The sequence below is a fragment of the Eleutherodactylus coqui genome, chromosome 6, assembly GCF_035609145.1.
Source record: "Eleutherodactylus coqui strain aEleCoq1 chromosome 6, aEleCoq1.hap1, whole genome shotgun sequence".
NCBI classification, from domain to species: Eukaryota; Metazoa; Chordata; class Amphibia; order Anura; family Eleutherodactylidae; genus Eleutherodactylus; species Eleutherodactylus coqui.
In genome coordinates, this window is record NC_089842.1 from 217,896,470 (window position 1) to 217,923,407 (window position 26,938).

General features: G+C 41.5%; 1 protein-coding gene across 1 annotated transcript; it reads left to right on the forward strand.

Moving 5' to 3' along the window:
* Window positions 1–1,405: 1,405 nt before the first annotated feature.
* Window positions 1,406–25,921, forward strand: LOC136631600 (gonadotropin-releasing hormone II receptor-like). The gene is made up of 4 exons (XM_066605885.1): window positions 1,406–1,530; window positions 18,082–19,022; window positions 19,143–19,347; window positions 25,071–25,921. The coding sequence occupies exons 2-4, from the start codon at window positions 18,447–18,449 to the stop codon at window positions 25,553–25,555; spliced, it is 1,266 nt and encodes a 421-aa protein (XP_066461982.1). The 5' UTR covers window positions 1,406–1,530; window positions 18,082–18,446; the 3' UTR covers window positions 25,556–25,921.
* The last annotated feature ends 1,017 nt before the right edge of the window (window positions 25,922–26,938 follow it).

The window sequence follows — 26,938 nt, forward strand, 5'->3', positions numbered from 1 at the left end:
CTCTTTGGCATTCTCTCTCTCTCCCCCTCTCTTTGGCATTCTCTCTCTCCCCCTCTCCTTGGCATTCTCTCTCTCTCCCCCTCTCCTTGGCATTCTTTCTCCCCCCCCCCCCCCTTGGCATTTTCTCTCTTTCTGCCCCTCTATTTAGCATTCTCTCTCTCCCCTCTCTCAGTGGCATTCCCCCCCTCTCTTTGGCACTCTCTATCTCTCTTTCCCTCTCTTTGGCATTCTCTCTCTGTCTCCCCCATCTCTTTGGCATTCTCTTCCCCCCCCCCTCTCTTTGGCATTCTGTCCCTCTCATCCCCTCTTTTTGGCATTCTCTATCTCTCTTTGGCATTCTCTCTCTGTCTCCCCCTCTTTTTGGCATATTCTCTCTCTCCCCCTCTCTTTGGCATTTTCTCTCTCCCCCCCCCCCCCCTCCCTTTGGCATTCTTTCTCTCTATCTCTCTTCCCCTCTCTTTGGCTCTTGTGAAGCCTGGAACAAGTGCTCCAATGATAACTTTGAATCCCCAGCGTGTGGTGAGACGAGTCCCCAGTGAGTGGGGGGGAATACCCAGTGTGTGGTGAAGGTAGTACTCCATGTGTGGTGAAGAATACCCAGTGTGTCGTGAAAGGAGAACTCCATATGTGGTGAGGGCAATACCCAGTGTGTAGTGAGGGCAGTACCCAGTGTGTGGTGAGACGAGTACCCAGTGACTTGTTACCAGAGTAATCAGGGATTGGTGAGGGCAGTACCCAGTGTGTGGTGAGGGCAGTACCCAGTGACTTGTGAGCAGAGTACTCAGTGATTGAAGGCAGTACCCAGTGTGTGGTGAGACCAGTATCCAGTGACTTGTGAGCAGAGTACTCAGTGCTTGGTGAGGGCAGTACCCAGTGTGTGGTGAGACCAGTATCCAGTGACTTGTGAGCAGAGTACTCAGTGCTTGGTGAGGGCAATACCCAGTGTGTGGTGAGATGAGTACCCAGTGATTGGTGAGGGCAGTATCCAGTGTGTGATGAGACCATTACTCAGTGACTTGTGAGTAGAGTACTCAGTGATTGGTGAGGGCAATACCCAGTGATTGGTGGGACGAGTACCCTGTGTGTGGTGAGGGTAGTACCCAGTGTGTGGCTAGTGTCTGTTATCCCACGGCAAGTAGTCCACAGTCACCCAACCAGGGGGCACCAGGCTACTCATCCTCTTTGGAGCAGTTATGATCTGTGTCTCCTGCTGGAGAATTCCTCCTCATTCGCCTTCAGCTGCAGCGTTCGGTGCCACCCTCCATCCCATCAGCTCACGTAGGATGTCAATGATGTATGAGCAGCCTGGCCAAGGATGTATGCGGAGATCTGAGGAGCAGGTGGTGAGAGGGTAAGGAGGGAGGCACGGATACCCCACACCTGCAGCAGCAGAGGGAGGGAGTGGCAACACAGATCTGCAATGAATGACCTCGAGCAGGGGTAGGAGGCTGCAGACCCTGGAGGTACCATCACCTCATGCCTCACAACTGCAGCACTGGAGCTCCTGGCAGCATCTTACTGCAGAGACTGGTAAGTTCTGTCCCTTCTGCAGGCTGGTTGTGTAGGGAAGAGCCCGGCTGCCAGGAGACTTTTGCCATCTGTCTTTCTAGTGCATGAGAAGGGTACTGGGTGCAAGTGTCCAGCTAGGGAGCTGCATACATCGGGCACTCATCCCTGGCAACTGCAGGGTTAACTAGCCTTCTAGGAAGGTTTAATGGCTGCAGTGGGGCTGGAAAGCAGGACCGCTCCTCAATTATATCTGTTTCTGGGAAGGCTAAACTACAGTAATCATTGCCATTTCTTATCCCTCCCACCGGTATCCTCACCCAACTTTCCCAGATGTCTGACTGGCAAATGTGCCCAGTAAAGCAGGGCGATCGCACCACCAGGGGTGCCCCAAGTCCTTGTGCTACTGGAGGTGAAGTGTGAAATGGCGCCCCCTCCTTACCCGCAAAAAAAACTCATTTTACAGGAATTGGAAAAACCGATACACAAGATGCCAAACACATATTACACACACTGAGACTGGTCTGAAGTGACAATCATAGTGACCCCAGTAGTGGCACCAACAGTAAGTGGCCCCCTTAGTGGCCCCAATGGTATCCCTTTTAATGGCCCACATAGTGGCCCTCAGTAGTAATAGTAACCCCTATAGTAGTCCCAGTAGTAACAGTGTCCCCCCTATTAGCCTCCAGCTCGACAGTCCTCACTTAGTCCACTGCTCCAGGCCGCTGACCTCACCCCACCCCCTGGTGTAAGAGTTCAGAGGTCACATACTCAGCAGCATTGGCCGCTGAAGGACAGGAGATACAAGCTGGGTGGGTGAAATGCATTTTGGTTTGCTTTTCACACCTGGCAATTATGTTTTACTGGCCATTTTACCAGTTGGTTGGCAACACATCGCGATACCCCTGCTCACCACCGTCTGGGACTGTCTGAAAGCTGGGGATATCTGCGGGGGCAGTCTTCTGGATATCAGTCTCATGAATGCGTGCATTACCACTTGTGGCCAGCAGATGGTGGAGCAGAAGTTGCTGATTGTCATTATTTGTTAATTCTTTTAAGGTGGAAAGCATATACCCACTGTATAAAGTTATTGCATCAAGTTATATTACAGATGACATTTCTAGACAAACTTAGATGTTACCTGCACACAAATCTGCCACCTCTTTAAATCTACGTGCAATGTTTATAGCCCAACCCCCACCAACAAACAATTAAATTGCCATACATTACACATCTCTAGAAGGTGAGGGCCCAGCTGCCACGATACATAATACACTAATGAGGCACCATAGAGCGATATTATATATTATCCTCCCAGAGCTGAACCCCTCCCCCACACATTCACACTCTATTACACTATAAATAAATAATCAGATCCCAACTCACGGGCCACAATGATTTTCTTTATACTTCAGCAGTAAAATGAGCTATATCGTAATGTCATGCAACAAGATATTGTTAACCCTGTCAGTGCCACATGGCAGCAATATTATAGTAGTTATATTCTTGTACATAGGAGGCAGTATTATAGTAGTTATATTCTTGTACGTAGGGGGCAGTAATATAGTAGTTATATTGTACATAGGGAGCAGTATTATATTAGTTATATTCTTGTACATAGGAGGCAGTATTATAGTAGTTATATTCTTGTACATAGGGGGCAGTATTATAGTAGTTATATTCTTGTACATAGGAGCAGTATTATAGTAGTTATATTCTTGTACATAGGAGGGCAGTATTATAGTAGTTATATTCTTGTACATAGGAGCAGTATTATAGTAGTTATATTCTTGTACATAGGAGGCAGTATTATAGTAGTTATATTCTTGTACATAGGGGGTAGTATTATAGTAGTTATATTCTTGTACATAGGGGGTAGTATTATAGTAGTTATATTCTTGTACATAGGGAGGAGTATTATAGTAGTTATATTCTTGTACATAGGGAGCAGTATTATAGTAGTTATATTCTTGTACATAGGGGGTAGTATTATAGTAGTTATATTCTTGTACATAGGGGGTAGTATTATAGTAGTTATATTCTTGTACATAGGGAGGAGTATTATAGTAGTTATATTCTTGTACATAGGGAGCAGTATTATAGTAGTTATATTCTTGTACGTAGGGGCAGTATTATAATAGTTATATTCTTGTACATAGGAGGCAGTATTATAGTAGTTATATTCTTGTACATAGGGGGCAGTATTATAGTAGTTATATTCTTGTACATAGGGGGCAGTATTATAGTAGTTATATTCTTGTACATAGGGGGCAGTATTATAGTAGTTATATTATTGTACATAGGAGCAGTATTATAGTAGTTATATTCTTGTACATAGGAGGCAGTATTATAGTAGTTATATTCTTGTACATAGGGGGTAGTATTATAGTAGTTATATTCTTGTACATAGGGGGTAGTATTATAGTAGTTATATTCTTGTACATAGGGAGGAGTATTATAGTAGTTATATTCTTGTACATAGGGGCAGTATTATAGTAGTTATATTCTTGTACATAGAGGCAGTATTATAGTAGTTATATTCTTGTACATAGGAGCAGTATTATAGTAGTTATATTCTTGTACATAGGAGGGCAGTATTATAGTAGTTATATTCTTGTACATAGGAGCAGTATTATAGTAGTTATATTCTTGTACATAGGAGGCAGTATTATAGTAGTTATATTCTTGTACATAGGGGGTAGTATTATAGTAGTTATATTCTTGTACATAGGGAGCAGTATTATAGTAGTTATATTCTTGTACATAGGGAGGAGTATTATAGTAGTTATATTCTTGTACATAGGGGCAGTATTATAATAGTTATATTCTTGTACATAGGAGGCAGTATTATAGTAGTTATATTCTTGTACATAGGGGGGCAGTATTATAGTAGTTATATTCTTGTACATAGGAGCAGTATTATAGTAGTTATATTCTTGTACGTAGGGGCAGTATTATAATAGTTATATTCTTGTACATAGGAGGCAGTATTATAGTAGTTATATTCTTGTACATAGGGGGCAGTATTATAGTAGTTATATTCTTGTACATAGGGGGCAGTATTATAGTAGTTATATTCTTGTACATAGGGGGCAGTATTATAGTAGTTATATTATTGTACATGGGGGCAGTATTATAGTTGTTATATTCTTGTACATAGGAGGCAGTTTTATAGTAGTTATATTCTTGTACATAGCGGGCAGTATTATAATAGTTATATTCTTGTACATAGGGGGCAGTATTATAGTAGTTATATTCTTGTACATAGGGACCAGTATTATAGTAGTTATATTCTTGTACATAGGGGGGCAGTATTATAGTAGTTATATTGTTGTACATAGGAGGTAGTATTATAGTAGTTATATTCTTGTACATAGGAGGCAGTATTATAGTAGTTATATTCTTGTACATAGGGGGCAGTATTATAGTAGTTATATTCTTGTACATAGAGGGCAGTATTATAGTAGTTATATTCTTGTACATAGGGGGCAGTATTATAGTAGTTATATTCTTTTACATAGCGGGCAGTATTATAGTAGTTATTTTCTTGTACATAGGGGGCAGTATTATAGTAGTTTTATTCTTGTACGTAACATAGTAACATAGTTTGTAGGGCCGAATGAAGACAATGTCCATCTAGTCCAGCCTGTCTATCCTCCTGTGTTGTTGATCCAGTGGAATGCAAAAAACCCCAAGAGCAGAAGCCAATTAGCCCTTTTGGGGGAAAAATTCCTTCCCGACTCCCTAATGGCAATGAGACTAATCCCTGGATCAACCTCTAATAGTTCCTACCTGCCTGTATACCCAGATTAACAATAAACCTAAGATTTATATCCTGTAATATCCTTCCGCTCTAGAAAGATATCAAGTCCCCTTTTAAACTCCTCTATGGATTTTGCCATCACCACATCCTCAGGCAGAGAGTTCCACAGTTTAACTGCTCTTACAGTAAAGAACCCCCTTCTGTGTTGGTGATGAAACCTGCTTTTCTCTAGACATAGCGGATGCCCTCTTGTTACCGTCGCAGTCCTTGGTATAAACAGATCATGGTAGAGATCCTTGTATCGTCCCCTTATGTATTTATACATAGTTATTTGATCACCCCTTAGCCGTCTTTTTTCTAGAGTAAATAATCCCAATTTTGATATTCCAGTCCTTTCATTCCATGTATTAGTTTAGTTGCCCTTCTTCAAACCCCCTCCAGTACTGTAACATCTTTCCTGAGCACCGGTGTCCAGAACTCTACACAGTATTCTATGTGAGGCGTGACAAGTGCCTTGTATAGTGGGAGGATAATGTTCTCGTCCTTCGCCCCTATACCTCTTTTAATGCACCCCAAGACTTTATTACTTTTGCAGCAGCTGACTGGCATTGGTTACTCCAGTTTAGTCTACAATCCCTAGTACCCCCAGGCCTTTTTCCATATCACTGTTCCCTAGCAGTACCCCATTTAGTGTATATTGGTGACATTCGTTTCTCCTACCCATGTGCATAACCTTACATTTATCCACATTGAACTTCATTTGACATTCTTCTACCCAAGCCCCAGTTTATCTAGGTCCATTTGTAGCCGCACATTGTCCTCTGTTGTATTAATTATATTGTATAATTTTGTGTCATCTGCAAATATTGATATTTTACTGTGCAGTCCCTCTATCAGGTTGTTGATAAATATATTGAACAGAATGAGGCCTAATACTGAACCCTGTGGCACCCCACTAGCAACGGTGGCCCAATCAGAGTACAAACCATTTATTACCACCCTCTGCTTTCTATCTCTGAGCCAGTTCTTTACCCAGATACACATGTTTTCACCCAATCCGAGCTGTCTCATTTTATATATTAGCCTATTATGTGGCACGGTGTCAAATGCTTTAGAGAAGTCCAGATATACGAGATCAATAGACTCTCCCAGGTCCAGCCTAGAGCTTACTTCATCATAGAAGCTGATCAGATTGGTCTGACATGATCGACCCCTCATGAACCCATGCTGGTGAGGAGTTATTCCGTTGTTCTCCTTGAGGTATTCTTTGATGGCGTCTCTCAGAAACCCCTCAAATATTTTTCCAGTTACGGAAGTGAGACTTACCGGCCTGTAGTTACCAGGCTCACTTTTGGTCCCCTTTTTGTAAATTGGAACCACTTTGGCAATGTGCCAATCCAATGGTGCAATCCCGGTCTTGACAGTATCCACAAATATTAGATATAGCGGCCTAACTATCACATCACTTAGTTCCTTTAGTACCCTTGGGTGTATTCCAACTGTGCCTGGCGATTTATCGATTTTAATCTTCTTTAACTGGTTCCGCACTTCTTCCTGCGTTAGGTATGGGATATTTTGCGAGGGGTTTATTTTATTCCCCTGCATCTCATGTGGCATTTCCTTTTCATTAGTGAATACACTTGAAAAGAAACTATTTAATAGGTTTGCCTTCCCTCCATCATCTTCAATGATTTCTCCTGCATCATTTGTTAAAGGGCCAGTGCTCTCCCTGCAAATCCTTTTGCTGTTAATATAGTTGAAAAATAGTTTCGGGTTGTTTTTGCTCTCTTTGGCGATCAGTTTTTCTGCCTCCTCCTTAGCAATTTTGATCTTATCTTTGCATATTTTGGTTTTTTCCCTGTACGATTTTAGTGCTTCTTCGCTGCCTTCCTGTTTTAGTAGTTTGAACGCTTTCTTTTTTTCAGTTATTACCCTCTTACAGTCTTGTCGAGCCACATTGCTTTCCTTTTACTTAAAGTTCTTTTATTTACTCCTCCAGCCTTCTAGCCATCTTCTCCCCCAACACAGCTGCCCCCTCCCCATTAAGATGCAGCCCGTCCCTACGGTAGAGCCTGTAGCCGACAGCAAAGTCAGCCCAGTTCTCCAGGAACCCAAATCCCTCCTTCTTACACCAACTCTGCTAGGGGCAGTATTATAATAGTTATATTCTTGTACATAGGGGGCAGTATTATAGTAGTTATATTCTTGTACATAGGGGGCAGTATTATAGTAGTTATATTATTGTACATGGGGGCAGTATTATAGTTGTTATATTCTTGTACATAGGAGGCAGTTTTATAGTAGTTATATTCTTGTACATAGCGGGCAGTATTATAATAGTTATATTCTTGTACATAGGGGGCAGTATTATAGTAGTTATATTCTTGTACATAGGGACCAGTATTATAGTAGTTATATTCTTGTACATAGGGGGGCAGTATTATAGTAGTTATATTGTTGTACATAGGAGGTAGTATTATAGTAGTTATATTCTTGTACATAGGAGGCAGTATTATAGTAGTTATATTCTTGTACATAGGGGGCAGTATTATAGTAGTTATATTCTTGTACATAGAGGGCAGTATTATAGTAGTTATATTCTTGTACATAGGGGGCAGTATTATAGTAGTTATATTCTTTTACATAGCGGGCAGTATTATAGTAGTTATTTTCTTGTACATAGGGGGCAGTATTATAGTAGTTTTATTCTTGTACGTAACATAGTAACATAGTTTGTAGGGCCGAATGAAGACAATGTCCATCTAGTCCAGCCTGTCTATCCTCCTGTGTTGTTGATCCAGTGGAATGCAAAAAACCCCAAGAGCAGAAGCCAATTAGCCCTTTTGGGGGAAAAATTCCTTCCCGACTCCCTAATGGCAATGAGACTAATCCCTGGATCAACCTCTAATAGTTCCTACCTGCCTGTATACCCAGATTAACAATAAACCTAAGATTTATATCCTGTAATATCCTTCCGCTCTAGAAAGATATCAAGTCCCCTTTTAAACTCCTCTATGGATTTTGCCATCACCACATCCTCAGGCAGAGAGTTCCACAGTTTAACTGCTCTTACAGTAAAGAACCCCCTTCTGTGTTGGTGATGAAACCTGCTTTTCTCTAGACATAGCGGATGCCCTCTTGTTACCGTCGCAGTCCTTGGTATAAACAGATCATGGTAGAGATCCTTGTATCGTCCCCTTATGTATTTATACATAGTTATTTGATCACCCCTTAGCCGTCTTTTTTCTAGAGTAAATAATCCCAATTTTGATATTCCAGTCCTTTCATTCCATGTATTAGTTTAGTTGCCCTTCTTCAAACCCCCTCCAGTACTGTAACATCTTTCCTGAGCACCGGTGTCCAGAACTCTACACAGTATTCTATGTGAGGCGTGACAAGTGCCTTGTATAGTGGGAGGATAATGTTCTCGTCCTTCGCCCCTATACCTCTTTTAATGCACCCCAAGACTTTATTACTTTTGCAGCAGCTGACTGGCATTGGTTACTCCAGTTTAGTCTACAATCCCTAGTACCCCCAGGCCTTTTTCCATATCACTGTTCCCTAGCAGTACCCCATTTAGTGTATATTGGTGACATTCGTTTCTCCTGCCCATGTGCAGAACCTTACATTTATCCACATTGAACTTCATTTGACATTCTTCTACCCAAGCCCCCAGTTTATCTAGGTCCATTTGTAGCCGCACGTTGTCCTCTGTTGTATTAATTATATTGTATAATTTTGTGTCATCTGCAAATATTGATATTTTACAGTGCAGTCCCTCTATCAGGTTGTTGATAAATATATTGAACAGAATGAGGCCTAATACTGAACCCTGTGGCACCCCACTAGCAACGGTGGCCCAATCAGAGTACAAACCATTTATTACCACCCTCTGCTTTCTATCTCTGAGCCAGTTCTTTACCCAGATACACATGTTTTCACCCAATCCGAGCTGTCTCATTTTATATATTAGCCTATTATGTGGCACGGTGTCAAATGCTTTAGAGAAGTCCAGATATACGAGATCAATAGACTCTCCCAGGTCCAGCCTAGAGCTTACTTCATCATAGAAGCTGATCAGATTGGTCTGACATGATCGACCCTTCATGAACCCATGCTGGTGAGGAGTTATTCCGTTGTTCTCCTTGAGGTATTCTTTGATGGCGTCTCTCAGAAACCCCTCAAATATTTTTCCAGTTACGGAAGTGAGACTTACCGGCCTGTAGTTACCAGGCTCACTTTTGGTCCCCTTTTTGTAAATTGGAACCACTTTGGCAATGTGCCAATCCAATGGTGCAATCCCGGTCTTGACAGTATCCACAAATATTAGATATAGCGGCCTAACTATCACATCACTTAGTTCCTTTAGTACCCTTGGGTGTATTCCAACTGTGCCTGGCGATTTATCGATTTTAATCTTCTTTAACTGGTTCCGCACTTCTTCCTGCGTTAGGTATGGGATATTTTGCGAGGGGTTTATTTTATTCCCCTGCATCTCATGTGGCATTTCCTTTTCATTAGTGAATACACTTGAAAAGAAACTATTTAATAGGTTTGCCTTCCCTCCATCATCTTCAATGATTTCTCCTGCATCATTTGTTAAAGGGCCAGTGCTCTCCCTGCAAATCCTTTTGCTGTTAATATAGTTGAAAAATAGTTTCGGGTTGTTTTTGCTCTCTTTGGCGATCAGTTTTTCTGCCTCCTCCTTAGCAATTTTGATCTTATCTTTGCATATTTTGGTTTTTTCCCTGTACGATTTTAGTGCTTCTTCGCTGCCTTCCTGTTTTAGTAGTTTGAACGCTTTCTTTTTTTCAGTTATTACCCTCTTACAGTCTTGTCGAGCCACATTGCTTTCCTTTTACTTAAAGTTCTTTTATTTACTCCTCCAGCCTTCTAGCCATCTTCTCCCCCAACACAGCTGCCCCCTCCCCATTAAGATGCAGCCCGTCCCTACGGTAGAGCCTGTAGCCGACAGCAAAGTCAGCCCAGTTCTCCAGGAACCCAAATCCCTCCTTCTTACACCAACTCTGCTAGGGGGCAGTATTATAATAGTTATAGTCTTGTACATAGGAGGCAGTATTATAGTAGCTGTATTCTTGTACATAGGGGGCAGTATTATAGTAGTTATATTATTGTACATGGGGGCAGTATTATAGTTGTTATATTCTTGTACATAGGAGGCAGTTTTATAGTAGTTATATTCTTGTACATAGCGGGCAGTATTATAATAGTTATATTCTTGTACATAGGGGGCAGTATTATAGTAGTTATATTCTTGTACATAGGGACCAGTATTATAGTAGTTATATTCTTGTACATAGGGGGGCAGTATTATAGTAGTTATATTGTTGTACATAGGAGGTAGTATTATAGTAGTTATATTCTTGTACATAGGAGGCAGTATTATAGTAGTTATATTCTTGTACATAGGGGGCAGTATTATAGTAGTTATATTCTTGTACATAGAGGGCAGTATTATAGTAGTTATATTCTTGTACATAGGGGGCAGTATTATAGTAGTTATATTCTTTTACATAGCGGGCAGTATTATAGTAGTTATTTTCTTGTACATAGGGGGCAGTATTATAGTAGTTTTATTCTTGTACGTAACATAGTAACATAGTTTGTAGGGCCGAATGAAGACAATGTCCATCTAGTCCAGCCTGTCTATCCTCCTGTGTTGTTGATCCAGTGGAATGCAAAAAACCCCAAGAGCAGAAGCCAATTAGCCCTTTTGGGGGAAAAATTCCTTCCCGACTCCCTAATGGCAATGAGACTAATCCCTGGATCAACCTCTAATAGTTCCTACCTGCCTGTATACCCAGATTAACAATAAACCTAAGATTTATATCCTGTAATATCCTTCCGCTCTAGAAAGATATCAAGTCCCCTTTTAAACTCCTCTATGGATTTTGCCATCACCACATCCTCAGGCAGAGAGTTCCACAGTTTAACTGCTCTTACAGTAAAGAACCCCCTTCTGTGTTGGTGATGAAACCTGCTTTTCTCTAGACATAGCGGATGCCCTCTTGTTACCGTCGCAGTCCTTGGTATAAACAGATCATGGTAGAGATCCTTGTATCGTCCCCTTATGTATTTATACATAGTTATTTGATCACCCCTTAGCCGTCTTTTTTCTAGAGTAAATAATCCCAATTTTGATATTCCAGTCCTTTCATTCCATGTATTAGTTTAGTTGCCCTTCTTCAAACCCCCTCCAGTACTGTAACATCTTTCCTGAGCACCGGTGTCCAGAACTCTACACAGTATTCTATGTGAGGCGTGACAAGTGCCTTGTATAGTGGGAGGATAATGTTCTCGTCCTTCGCCCCTATACCTCTTTTAATGCACCCCAAGACTTTATTACTTTTGCAGCAGCTGACTGGCATTGGTTACTCCAGTTTAGTCTACAATCCCTAGTACCCCCAGGCCTTTTTCCATATCACTGTTCCCTAGCAGTACCCCATTTAGTGTATATTGGTGACATTCGTTTCTCCTACCCATGTGCATAACCTTACATTTATCCACATTGAACTTCATTTGACATTCTTCTACCCAAGCCCCCAGTTTATCTAGGTCCATTTGTAGCCGCACATTGTCCTCTGTTGTATTAATTATATTGTATAATTTTGTGTCATCTGCAAATATTGATATTTTACTGTGCAGTCCCTCTATCAGGTTGTTGATAAATATATTGAACAGAATGAGGCCTAATACTGAACCCTGTGGCACCCCACTAGCAACGGTGGCCCAATCAGAGTACAAACCATTTATTACCACCCTCTGCTTTCTATCTCTGAGCCAGTTCTTTACCCAGATACACATGTTTTCACCCAATCCGAGCTGTCTCATTTTATATATTAGCCTATTATGTGGCACGGTGTCAAATGCTTTAGAGAAGTCCAGATATACGAGATCAATAGACTCTCCCAGGTCCAGCCTAGAGCTTACTTCATCATAGAAGCTGATCAGATTGGTCTGACATGATCGACCCCTCATGAACCCATGCTGGTGAGGAGTTATTCCGTTGTTCTCCTTGAGGTATTCTTTGATGGCGTCTCTCAGAAACCCCTCAAATATTTTTCCAGTTACGGAAGTGAGACTTACCGGCCTGTAGTTACCAGGCTCACTTTTGGTCCCCTTTTTGTAAATTGGAACCACTTTGGCAATGTGCCAATCCAATGGTGCAATCCCGGTCTTGACAGTATCCACAAATATTAGATATAGCGGCCTAACTATCACATCACTTAGTTCCTTTAGTACCCTTGGGTGTATTCCAACTGTGCCTGGCGATTTATCGATTTTAATCTTCTTTAACTGGTTCCGCACTTCTTCCTGCGTTAGGTATGGGATATTTTGCGAGGGGTTTATTTTATTCCCCTGCATCTCATGTGGCATTTCCTTTTCATTAGTGAATACACTTGAAAAGAAACTATTTAATAGGTTTGCCTTCCCTCCATCATCTTCAATGATTTCTCCTGCATCATTTGTTAAAGGGCCAGTGCTCTCCCTGCAAATCCTTTTGCTGTTAATATAGTTGAAAAATAGTTTCGGGTTGTTTTTGCTCTCTTTGGCGATCAGTTTTTCTGCCTCCTCCTTAGCAATTTTGATCTTATCTTTGCATATTTTGGTTTTTTCCCTGTACGATTTTAGTGCTTCTTCGCTGCCTTCCTGTTTTAGTAGTTTGAACGCTTTCTTTTTTTCAGTTATTACCCTCTTACAGTCTTGTCGAGCCACATTGCTTTCCTTTTACTTAAAGTTCTTTTATTTACTCCTCCAGCCTTCTAGCCATCTTCTCCCCCAACACAGCTGCCCCCTCCCCATTAAGATGCAGCCCGTCCCTACGGTAGAGCCTGTAGCCGACAGCAAAGTCAGCCCAGTTCTCCAGGAACCCAAATCCCTCCTTCTTACACCAACTCTGCTAGGGGGCAGTATTATAATAGTTATAGTCTTGTACATAGGAGGCAGTATTATAGTAGCTGTATTCTTGTACATAGGGAGCAGTATTATAATAGTTATATTCTTGTACATAGGAGGCAGTGTTATAATAGCTATATTCTTGTACATAGGGGGCAGTATTATAGTAGTTATATTCTTGTACATAGGGGGCAGTATTATAGTAGCTATATTCTTGTACAGAGGGGGCAGTATTATAGTAAATATATTCTTGTAAATTGGAGCAGTATTACAGTAGTTATATTCTTTTCCAAAGGACGATTATTACAGTAGTTATATTCTTGTACATAGGAAGTCAGTATTATAGTAGTTGTTACCATGCAGCGCGGCACGGGGTCCCGCGGTCGGCGCGCGTCGCTCCGGCGTTGGCTCCGGCGGCCTGGAGCCCTGTGTCAGGGTTATTCCAGCGGCTTGGGGCGGCCGGTGGGCGGCGGCGTGGGCGTGTCCGCCCGTAGGGTGCCGCCCGCACTCCTCCGTTCTTCTTATACAGCAGTGGGTGGTTGCCTCCTCCCACTCTCCGCCCCTGGGCGGAACCTTGTGGTTAAAAGACTGGCAGTGAATTGAGCTCACTGCCAGTTATTGGTTCTGCTTGCACCTAGCCAGTCTGTCTGCGGTTTCCTCAGCCAGTCCCTAGTTGCCGGTCAGCTCCCTCTGGTTCCCTTGTTCTGTCTTCATTGTTCATTGTTCTGTCTTCTCTTGTCGGTTCTGTTAGCCTCTAGTTTAGTCTGGCCGAGTCAGCACTAGTTGCTATCCAGTATCCTTCCTGTTTGCCTGTGAGTTCCATCTCCAGCTTTGTAAGTTTTGTTGGTCGGTTCCATCTGCCTCCCCCCTCGGCACTCTGTTCCCCCCCATTAGGTAGCTTGCTTCTTGTCAGTCGCCAGGTCCCTAGCCAGGGCAGGGACCGCCGTCCAGTTGTCCGCCTGGGGTTAGCCAGGGCCGAGGCAAGTAGGCAGGGACAGTGGGGTGCGGGAAGATCAGGGCACCCCATCTGGCGCTCGGGGGGCAGAGTGCCGTAACATAATAACTGGCCCTTAAAATACTGTTTTTCTTTTCATGGCGGCGATCAGCGCCCTTGCAAACCAGCTGCAAGACCTGGTGCCGGTGATCCGGGATTTGTCAGCTTGCATGGTGGCCCAGGAGCAGTGGGCGTTGTTGCAGGGGCAGGACGCCTTTACCAGTCCCGAACCCAAGTGCCGTCTTCCCGAGGTGTTCTCTGGGGAGAGGAACAAGTTTTTCGTTTTTCAACAGGCGTGTCGGTTGTTTTTTCGGATGCGTCCCCGTTCTTCCGGCTCGGAGGCCCAGAGGGTCGGGCTTATAATATCCCTGCTGCGGGGCTCGGCCCAGACCTGGGCCTTTTCCGTTCCCGAGGGTTCCCCCTCCCTGCAATCAGTGGACTCCCAGTCCTGGGCGATTGCAGGGAGGGTTGCCTAGGACCACAGGTACGTCCTAGACTTCTGGTACCCTGCCAGGTTAGATTCCGGAACTTCTCCCGCCCAGGGCAGGCGTTTATTGATTCCGGTGCAGCCGCTAACCTGATAAGCATGCGTCTCGTTGAGCCCCTGAGGGCTGAATTTGTGGCGCTGAAGACGCCAATTCGTTTTGCTAGCATTGATGCTACCCCTCTTGCTTCGGGCTTGGTACAATGGAGGACCCCAGTGTTACAACTCACGGTGGGGGGTCGCCACTCGGAAAGTCTATCATTCCTGGTGATGGAGAAAATGTCGGTAGACATGGTACTAGGGATGCCGTGGCTTGCGTGGCACAACCCCCAATTCGATTGGGCCACTGGGGAGCTAACCCAGTGGGGGCCGTCCTGCCATAGCCATCGCGCTCCCCTTCCTCCCTGCTCAGTCGATACCGCACTCAGTCCCCGAGGTCTCACTTCCCTTCACACCCCGTCCGCCTGTCCTGCTGCTGATGTCGCCACCGATGCTCTGCAGGGGGGATGGAAGATAGGGGTGGGGTCTCGTATGCAGTTGCGTTGTGAGGAAAGTCTGTCGGTATCTGAGCCGTACAGGGTGGGACAGAAGGGGTACCGGCCCCAAGGAAATCGCAAAAGGAGGGGTCGCAGGGGGTTCCATAAGTCTTTGTCGAAACCTGTTGCCCCCTCGGTGATGCCCACCTCCGGTCCCCCGCCGCCCACCCTGGTCCGTGATGAAGTTGAATACAAGGCCCAGGAGATCCTGGATTCTCGCCGAGGTCCAGGAACCCTACAATATTTGGGGGCCCGGAAGGGTTTTTTGGAGTATGATAGCTCAGATGACAGTGATTTCAAAGTTGGAGAGGCCTCAGACGCTGAAGGCAGCGTCATTGGTAGCGAGGATGGGTTTAAAGACAGTGGTGAATGTTCGGGCGTTGACTCGGAAGATGACCTGAAATACGACGATATGTCAACGGTTGGTCCTGAAGAAGAAGTAGATAGGAGAGCCCCTGAAGGAAAGGGGGCAGCCACAGGCTACCAAAGACATGGACCTGAGGATCAGTCCTGGGTGGCCGCTCGGGAGGGCCACACTCTAGGGGTTGGTACAGCGTGTTCACAGCCGCTTTCTGGATAAGCCTGGTCGAGTTTCTGGGGGCCCCGAGGTCCCCCGTCAGAGGGGGGTAATGTTACCATGCAGCACGGCACGGGGTCCTGCGGTCGGCGCGCGTCGCTCCGGCGTTGGCTCCGGCGGCCTGGAGCCCTGTGTCGGGGTTATTCCAGCGGCTTGGGGCGGCCGGCGGCATGGGCGTGTCCGCCCGTAGGGTGCCGCGCGCACTCCTCCGTTCTTCTTATACAGCAGTGGGTGGTTGCCTCCTCCCACTCTCCGCCCCTGGGCGGAACCTTGTGGTTAAAAGACTGGCAGTGAATTGAGCTCACTGCCAGTTATTGGTTCTGCTTGCACCTAGCCAGTCTGTCTGGTTCCCTATTGTTCTGTCTTCTCTTGTCGGTTCTGTTAGCCTCTAGTTTAGTCTGGCCCAGTCAGCACTAGTTGCTATCCAGTATCCTTCCTGTTTGCCTGTGAGTTCCATCTCCAGCTTTGTAAGTTTTGTTGGTCGGTTCCATCTGCCTCCCCTGTCGGCACTCTGTTCCCCCCCCCCCATTAGGTAGCTTGCTTCTTGTCAGTCGCCAGGTCCCTAGCCAGGGCAGGGACCGCCGTCCAGTTGTCCGCCTGGGGTTGGCCAGGGCCGAGGCAAGTAGGCAGGGACAGTGGGGTGCGGGAAGATCAGGGCAGAGTGTCGTAACAGTAGTTATATTCTTGTACATAGGGGGTGGTATTATAGTAGTTATATTCTTGTACATAGGGGGCAGTATTATAGCAGTTATATTCTTGTACATAGGAGGCAGTATTATAGTAGTTATATTCCTGTACATAGGGGGCAGTATTATAGTAGTTATATTCTTGTATATAGGAGGCAGTATTATAGTAGTTATATTCTTCTACATAGGGAGCAGTATTATAGTAGTTATATTCTTGTACATAGGGAGCAGTATTATAGTAGTTATATTCTTGTACATAGGAGGCAGTATTATAGTAGTTATATTCTTGTACATAGGGGGCAGTATTATAGTAGTTATATTCTAGTACATAGGGACGGTATTATAGTAGTTATATTCTTGTACATAGGGGGCAGTATTATAGTAGTTATATTCTTGTACATAGGAGCAGTATTATAGTAGTTATATTCTTGTACATAGGGGGCAGTATTATAGTAGTTATATTCTTGTACATAGGGGGCAGTATTATAGTAGTTATATTCTTGTACATAGGGGGCAGTATTATAGTAGTTATATTCTTGTACATAGGGGGCAGTATTATAGTAGTTATATTCTTGTACATAGGGGGCAGTATTATAGTAGTTATATTCTTGTACATAGGGGGCAGTATTATAGCAGTTATATTCTTGTACATAGGGGGCAGTATTATAGTAGTTATATTCTTGTACATAGGGGGCAGTATTATAGTAGTTATATAATTGTACATAGGGGGCAGTATTATAGTAGTTATATTCTTGTACATAGGGGGCAGTATTATAGTAGTTATATTCTTGTACATAGGGGGCAGTATTATAGTAGTTATATTCTTGTACATAGGGGGCAGTATTATAGTAGTTATATTCTTGTACATAGGAGGCAGTATTATAGTAGTTATATTCTTGTACATAGAGGTCAGTATTATAGTAGTTATATTCTTGTGCATAGGAGCAGTATTATAGTAGTTATATTCTTGTACATAGGGGGCAGTATTATAGTAGTTATATTCTTGTACATAGGGGGCGGTATTATAGTAGTTATATTCTTGTACATAGGGGCAGTATTATAGTAGGTATATTCTTGTACATAGGAGCAGTATTATAGTAGTTCTATTCTTGTACATAGGGAGCAGTATTATAGTAGTTATATTCTTGTACATAGGGGGCGGTATTATAGTAGTTATATTCTTGTACATAGGAGCAGTATTATAGTAGCTATATTCTTGTACATAGGGGCAGTATTATAGTAGGTATATTCTTGTACATAGGGGGCAGTATTATAGTAGTTATATTCTTGTACATAGGGGGCAGTATTATAGTAGTTATATTCTTGTACATAGGGGGCGGTATTATAGTAGTTATATTCTTGTACATAGGAGGCAGTATTATAGTAGTTATATTCTTGTACATAGGGGGCAGTATTATAGTAGTTATATTCTTGTATATAGGAGGCAGTATTATAGTAGTTATATTCTTGTACATAGGGAGCAGTATTATAGTAGTTATAGTCTTGTGCATAGGAGCAGTATTATAGTAGTTATATTCTTGTACATAGGGGGGGGGCAGTGTTATAGCATTGTATGTAAATTTATCTTGAAAACATCTTTTTTTTTCTTGTTTTGCAGGGTTTGTTGCACTATTCTTGTCATGTCCTTGTAGACAAGGACCATAATGATGTTGTTTTAAATATTGGAACTGATATTAATGCCGAACAGAAGAGATCTTTTGAAACTAGAAACAGTGACCTTCTGCCAGAGATATCATATAAGAAGAATTTGACCATCGAGAAGGAAATTCGTATGATATAAAGCTATAAAAGTATGGGCAAAGATGTCAGACAAGGTCACTTATAGATATGAGGATCTAATCCTTCTGCTCAGAGCAGATAAGTATCACTTACTGTGGATGAAGACATATAACAATGGGGGTCACCTTCATCTGAGTTGTATCTTTGCGTTCTCTTCCTGGCAAGTTTTCCTCAGAATCCAAGATGAACGTGAGCGTTGAAGCCGTAGTTGATGGGACCGTGGACCTCCCAGGTCTTTGTGCTTTTCGAGGTTTCAACCTCAGCTGCATACATTTTAATGGGCTTGAAACACCCGATGGTCCCAATATAACGTTCCTCAATGAAGAACACTTCATGTTGCCTACATTCTCCATGGCGGCCAAAGTCCGTGTAGCCATCACCTGTGTCCTCTTTGTTTCTTCCGCTTGCTTTAATGTGGCCACTCTGTGGACTATAACCCATAAGTACAGAAAGAAATCCCACATTCGTATTCTCATCATGAACTTGGTGGCCGCTGACCTACTCATTACTTTTGTGGTTATGCCCTTGGATGCAGTATGGAACGTTACCATCCAATGGTACGCTGGCGATGTGGCTTGCCGGATCTTGATGTTCCTGAAGCTGGTGGCCATGTACTCATCTGCCTTTGTCACTGTTGTCATCAGCCTCGATCGCCGTGCTGCCATTATAAACCCACTAGGGATAGGAGATGCCAAGAGGAAGAACAAAGCAATGTTATCTGTGGCCTGGACGCTGAGTCTTCTACTCGCTACTCCGCAGGTAAGTAGCCAAGATCTCATATTCTTCATGGTTCATAGGGTGATTTCAGGGCTAGGGCGGCATATTCATCATTTTTAAAGTGTTTTTAATGATGTTGCACCAATTTCTTTCTGTCCTCAGCTCTTAGTGTTTCATACAGTCAGCAGGACACACCCAGTCCACTTTGTCCAGTGTGCCACGCTGGGCAGCTTCCAGGAGCACTGGCAGGAGACGCTCTACAATATGTTCACCTTTGGCTGTCTCTTTCTACTCCCGCTGCTCATCATGCTCTTCTGCTACACCCAAATCCTTATAGAAATTTCTCGAAAGATGAAAAAAGCCTGTGGTGAGTGCTGGAAAAGGGCGTCTATGCAGTTTATATGTATCACCAGGCCTTATTTACTCTGCAGTTTGTGCTGTTCCTACAAAAATACCTTTAAATATATAAAAATAGTCAAAATTATTTTCAGTCAGTGCTTAAGGACTAAACAATAGACTTCATGGTCATCTGTGTTGGAACAAGCCTTGTGATTTGATTCCACAACTCGAAGCAACAGTTTATTTTCTTCTTCATCATTAGTAAAAAGTCTGAAAATTCATGGTCTTGGAGTACAACCTTGTCGTAGACATAAGAACCTGAAACTGCCCCAAATAAAGGTTTATTAAAGGGAAAAAAATTAGAGGGGTGTCTTGCTTTGTTGAAAGTTGAGTATTTTGGGGCCACCCTACCCTACTATTAGCGCAAAAATGCATCAATCTGCACTATGTGCGTCTGGCCTAACAGTATATTGTCCCTATGTACAAGGCTATAACTACCATAATACTGCTCCCTATGTATAAGAATATAATTACAATACTGCTGCTCCCTGTATACAAAAATATAACTACTATAATACTGTCTCCTATGTACAAGAATATAACTACTATAATACTGCCCCCCGTGTACAGGAATATAACTACTATAATACTGCCTCCTACGTACAAGAATATGCCTACTATAATAGTGCCTCCCATATACGTGAATATACCTACTATAATACTGCCTCCCATATACATGAATATTCCTACTATAATACTGCCCCTTATGTACAAGAATATAACTACTATAATACTGCTCCCTATGTACGAAAATATAACTACTATAATACTGCTCCCATGTACAGGAACATAACTAGTATAATACTGCCCACTATGTACAATAATATAACTAGTATAATACTGCCCGCTATGTAGAATATAACTACTATGATGCTTCCCCCTATGTACAAGAATATAACTATTATAATACTGCCCTCTATCTACAAGAATATAACTATTATAATACTGCTCCCCCTGTACAAGAATATAACTAGTACAATATTGCCCATTGTACAAGAATATAACTAGTATAATACTGCCCCCTATGTACGAAAATATAAGTAGTATAATACTGCCCCCTATGTACAAGAATATAACCACTATAATACTGCTTCCCATGTACAAGAATAGAACTACTATAATACTGCCCCTTATGTACAAGAATAAAACTACTATAATACTGCCTCCCTATGTACAGGAATATAACCAGTATAATAATGCCCCCTATGTACAAGAATATAACCAGTATAATAATGCCCCCTATGTACAAGAATATAACTATTATAATACTGCCTCCTATGTACAAGAATATAACTACTATAATACTGCCCCTATGTACAAGAATACAACTATTATAATACTGCCTCCTATGTACAAGAATATAACCAGTATAATAATGCCCCCTATGTACAAGAATATAACTATTATAATACTGCCTCCTATGTACAAGTATATAACCACTATAATACTGCTCCCTATGTACAAGAATATAGCCAGTATAATACTGCCTCCTATGTACAAGAATATAACTAGTATAATAATACCCCCTATGTACAAGAATATAACTACCAGAATACTGCCCCTTATGTACAAGAATATAACTATTATAATACTGCCCCCTATGTACAGGAATATAACTACTATAACACTGCCCCCTATGTACAAGAATATAACTATTATAATACTGCCTCCTATGTACAAGAATATAACTACTATAATACTGCTTCTATGTACAAGAATATAACTATTATAATACTGCCTCCTATGTACAAGAATATAACTATTATAATACTGCCTCCTATGTACAAGAATATAACCAGTATAATAATGCCCCCTATGTACAAGAATATAACTATTATAATACTGCCTCCTATGTACAAGAATATAACCAGTATAATAATTCCCCTATGTACAAGAATATAACTACTATAATACTGCCTCCTATGTACAAGAATATAACTAGTATAATAATATTCCCTATGTACAAGAATATAACTAGTATAGTACTGCCCCCTATGTACAAGAATATAACTAGTATAGTACTGCCCCCTATGTACAAGAATATAACCACTATAATACCGCTTCCTATGTACAAGAATATAACCACTATAATACTGCCTCCTGTGTACAAGAATATAACTACTATAATACTACCCCTATGTACAAGAATATAACTACTATAATACTGCCCCCTATGTACAAGAGTATTACTACTATAATACTGAACCTATGTACAAGAATATAACTAATATAATACTGCTCCCTATGTACAAGAATATAATTACTATAATACTGCTCCTATGTACAAGAATATAACTACTATAATACTGCTCCCTATGTACAAGAATATAATTACTATAATACTGCTCCTATGTACAATATAACTACTATAATACTGCTCCCTATGTACAAGAATATAACTACTATAATACTGCTCCCTATGTACAAGAATATAATTACTATAATACTGCCCACTATGTACAAAAATATAACTACTAGAATACTGCCCCCATGTACAATAATATAACTACTAGAATACTGCCCCCTATGTACAAGAATATAATTACTATAATACTCTCCCTATGTACAAGAATATAACTACTATAATACTGCTCCTATGTACAAGAATATAATTACTATAATACTCTCCCCTATGTACAAGAATATAACTACTATAATACTGTCCCCTATCTACCAGAATATAACTACAATGATACTTCTCCTCTGTACAAGAATATAATTAATATAATACTGTCCCCTATGTACAAGAATATAACTACTATAATACTGCCCCCTATCTACCAGAATATAACTACAATGATACTTCTCCTCTGTACAAGAATATAATTAATATAATACTGTCCCCTATGTACAAGAATATAACTACTATAATACTGCCCCCTATGTACAAGAATATAACTACTATAATACTGCTCCCTATGTACGAAAATATAACTACTATAATACTGCTCCCATGTACAGGAACATAACTAGTATAATACTGCCCACTATGTACAATAATATAACTAGTATAATACTGCCCGCTATGTAGAATATAACTACTATGATGCTTCCCCCTATGTACAAGAATATAACTATTATAATACTGCCCTCTATCTACAAGAATATAACTATTATAATACTGCTCCCCCTGTACAAGAATATAACTAGTACAATATTGCCCATTGTACAAGAATATAACTAGTATAATACTGCCCCCTATGTACGAAAATATAAGTAGTATAATACTGCCCCCTATGTACAAGAATATAACCACTATAATACTGCTTCCCATGTACAAGAATAGAACTACTATAATACTGCCCCTTATGTACAAGAATAAAACTACTATAATACTGCCTCCCTATGTACAGGAATATAACCAGTATAATAATGCCCCCTATGTACAAGAATATAACCAGTATAATAATGCACCCTATGTACAAGAATATAACTATTATAATACTGCCTCCTATGTACAAGAATATAACTACTATAATACTGCCCCTATGTACAAGAATACAACTATTATAATACTGCCTCCTATGTACAAGAATATAACCAGTATAATAATGCCCCCTATGTACAAGAATATAACTATTATAATACTGCCTCCTATGTACAAGTATATAACCACTATAATACTGCTCCCTATGTACAAGAATATAGCCAGTATAATACTGCCTCCTATGTACAAGAATATAACTAGTATAATAATACCCCCTATGTACAAGAATATAACTACCAGAATACTGCCCCTTATGTACAAGAATATAACTATTATAATACTGCCCCCTATGTACAGGAATATAACTACTATAACACTGCCCCCTATGTACAAGAATATAACTATTATAATACTGCCTCCTATGTACAAGAATATAACTACTATAATACTGCTTCTATGTACAAGAATATAACTATTATAATACTGCCTCCTATGTACAAGAATATAACTATTATAATACTGCCTCCTATGTACAAGAATATAACCAGTATAATAATGCCCCCTATGTACAAGAATATAACTATTATAATACTGCCTCCTATGTACAAGAATATAACCAGTATAATAATTCCCCTATGTACAAGAATATAACTACTATAATACTGCCTCCTATGTACAAGAATATAACTAGTATAATAATATTCCCTATGTACAAGAATATAACTAGTATAGTACTGCCCCCTATGTACAAGAATATAACTAGTATAGTACTGCCCCCTATGTACAAGAATATAACCACTATAATACCGCTTCCTATGTACAAGAATATAACCACTATAATACTGCCTCCTGTGTACAAGAATATAACTACTATAATACTACCCCTATGTACAAGAATATAACTAGTATAATAATGCCCCCTATGTACAAGAATATAACTACTATAATACTTCCCCCTACGTACAAGAATATAACTACTATAATACTGCCCCCTATGTACAAGAGTATTACTACTATAATACTGAACCTATGTACAAGAATATAACTAATATAATACTGCTCCCTATGTACAAGAATATAATTACTATAATACTGCTCCTATGTACAAGAATATAACTACTATAATACTGCTCCCTATGTACAAGAATATAATTACTATAATACTGCTCCTATGTACAATATAACTACTATAATACTGCTCCCTATGTACAAGAATATAACTACTATAATACTGCTCCCTATGTACAAGAATATAATTACTATAATACTGCCCACTATGTACAAAAATATAACTACTAGAATACTGCCCCCATGTACAATAATATAACTACTAGAATACTGCCCCCTATGTACAAGAATATAATTACTATAATACTCTCCCTATGTACAAGAATATAACTACTATAATACTGCTCCTATGTACAAGAATATAATTACTATAATACTCTCCCCTATGTACAAGAATATAACTACTATAATACTGTCCCCTATCTACCAGAATATAACTACAATGATACTTCTCCTCTGTACAAGAATATAATTAATATAATACTGTCCCCTATGTACAAGAATATAACTACTATAATACTGCCCCCTATCTACCAGAATATAACTACAATGATACTTCTCCTCTGTACAAGAATATAATTAATATAATACTGTCCCCTATGTACAAGAATATAACTACTATAATACTGCCCCCTATGTACAAGAATATAACTACTATAATACTGTTCCTATGTGCAAGAATATAACTACTATAATACTGCCCGCTATGTACAAGAATATAACTACTATAATACTGCCCCCTATGTACAAGAATATAACTACTATAAGGGCGCCCACCCACTGCCGATCTTTTTCCCTGCGAAATTCGCAGCATTTTTTTTTTCTGCAGGGGTCTATGGGACTTGTAATGTTAAAATCGCGATCGCGCAAAATCGCGATTTCGCGGTAAATTGCGATTTTGCGCGATCGCGATTTTAACATTACAAGTCCCATAGACCCCTGCAGAAAAAAAAATGCTGCGAATTTCGCAGGGAAAAAAATCGCCAGTGGGTGGGCGCCCTAATACTGCCCCTAAGTACAAGAATATAACTAGTATAATACTGCCCCCTATGTACAAGAATATAACTACTATAATAATGCCCCTATGTACAAGAATATAACTACTATAATACTGCTCCTATGTACAAGAATATAACTACTATAATACTGCCCCCTATGTACAAGAATATAATTATTTTGTGGTCTTTCTCTTTCAGCTTCGTCCAGAGAATTCCACCTCCGTCGCTCCTATAATAACATCCCTCGAGCTCGGATGAAAACTTTTAAGATGTCTTTAGTGATTGTGTTGACTTTCATCGTGTGCTGGACACCTTACTACCTCCTTGGGATCTGGTACTGGTTCTCTCCGGAGATGCTGACCCAAAAAACAGTTCCTCCATCCCTCAGCCACATCCTCTTCCTCTTTGGCCTCTTTAATGCGTGCCTAGACCCCATAATCTACGGCCTCTTCACTATCCACTTCCGCCGGGAGATGAGAAGAGTTTGCCGATGCTCCACTCAGGGAACGGACAACGACACGGCTTCTTTGGGTACGGGGTCGTTCCGCATCTCCACAGCCGCCGTGCCATTGAAGAGATCTGCTGGGGGATCCTGTAAATTTGATCTGGAGGTCACAGGAATAGGTCTCCATCCAGGGAAATGTGAACACTGTAAGGGGACGGTGGCCGAGAGCTTCATGTGACCAGATTTAATTGAATGGGTTCTTGGTGAGCACAGATGTAACTCATTTAAGCACTGCCAGTAGATCTTTCACACACACAAAGGGGTGGGCTGCGGTGTAAATCCCCAGTGATATCGCAATAGGGGGTTTAGAACTAGCAATCACACCTCAGATACATAGAAGATCATACAAGAGCATCAAGGCTGAATGTGGGCGGGGCCATGACTACTGCACAATGATGTCATCACTAGAGGTGGAGCTATTTTACATAGTGATAGCAGCAGGGAGGGAAAGGAACTCAGGTAGATCTTTTGAACCAAGGTTTCTATAACCAGGTCACAGATGTCCTTCACTGTGAAAGTATTATAGGACGTACCATTCCATTAAAATGAGCTTTAATTCAATTTTTTGTTGTGTTATGATTATTTAATTAGTTTAAAGGGGTTGTCCATTTTGACCAACCCGCCTGTTGGACAGGTAACCGAATAATGGTAAGGTTTATTTAATTAGGACAATTCCTTTAAGACAGTATGGCTCAGAGTAAGGTCAGTTATAACCCCTTCAACCAAAGGGACTTACAGTTATATCTTCTCTGTGCGGGGTTTGTATGGCATGGGATTAGGGGTCGGTCTTGCTTCAATCAAGATTGATCCTAGCTCTCTATGACTAGAGATGAGCGAACCTACTCGTTTCGAGTAATTACTCGATCGAGCACCGCGATTTTCGAGTACTTCAGTACTCGGGTGAAAAGATTCAGGGGGGCGCCGGGAGGCGTGACGGAGCGGGGGGTAGCAGCGGGGAACAGGGGGGAGCCCTCTCTCTCCTTCTCCCCCCCACTCCCCGCTGCAACCCCCCACTCACCCACGGCGCCCCCCGAATCTTTTCGCCCGAGTACGTAAGTACTCGAAAATCGCGGTATTCGGGTGAAAAAGGGGCGTGGCCGAGTAGGCTCGCTCATCTCTATCTATGACAGCTGACAACCACTGAAAGGAGCTACAAACAGCGTTCACATTGACCACAGCTATTAAAGGGGTTGTCCCGCGAAACAAAGTGGGGGTATACACTTCTGTATGGCCATATTAATGCACTTTGTAATGTACATTGTGCATTAATTATGAGCCATACAGAAGTTATTCACTTACCTGTTCCGTTGCTAGCGTCCCCGTCTCCATGGTGCCGTCTAATTTTCAGCGTCTAATCGCCCGATTAGACGCGCTTGCGCAGTCCGGTCTTCTCCGTGTTGAATGGGGCTGCTCGTGCTGGAGAGCTGCTCCTCGTAGCTCCGCCCCGTCACGTGTGCCGATTCCAGCCAATCAGGAAGGCTGGAATCGGCAATGGACCGCACAGAAGACCTGCGGTCCACCGAGGGTGAAGATCCCGGCGGCCATCTTCGCAAGGTAAGTA

Excerpts from the sequence above, each read along its gene's own strand:
- LOC136631600 (XM_066605885.1), top strand. The coding sequence starts at position 18,447 with ATGAACGTGAGCGTTGAAGCCGTAGTTGATGGGACCGTGGACCTCCCA. Across the intron at positions 19,023-19,142 it reads TTCTACTCGCTACTCCGCAG|CTCTTAGTGTTTCATACAGT; the intron begins GTAAGTAGCCAA and ends TTCTGTCCTCAG. Across the intron at positions 19,348-25,070 it reads AAAGATGAAAAAAGCCTGTG|CTTCGTCCAGAGAATTCCAC; the intron begins GTGAGTGCTGGA and ends TTTCTCTTTCAG.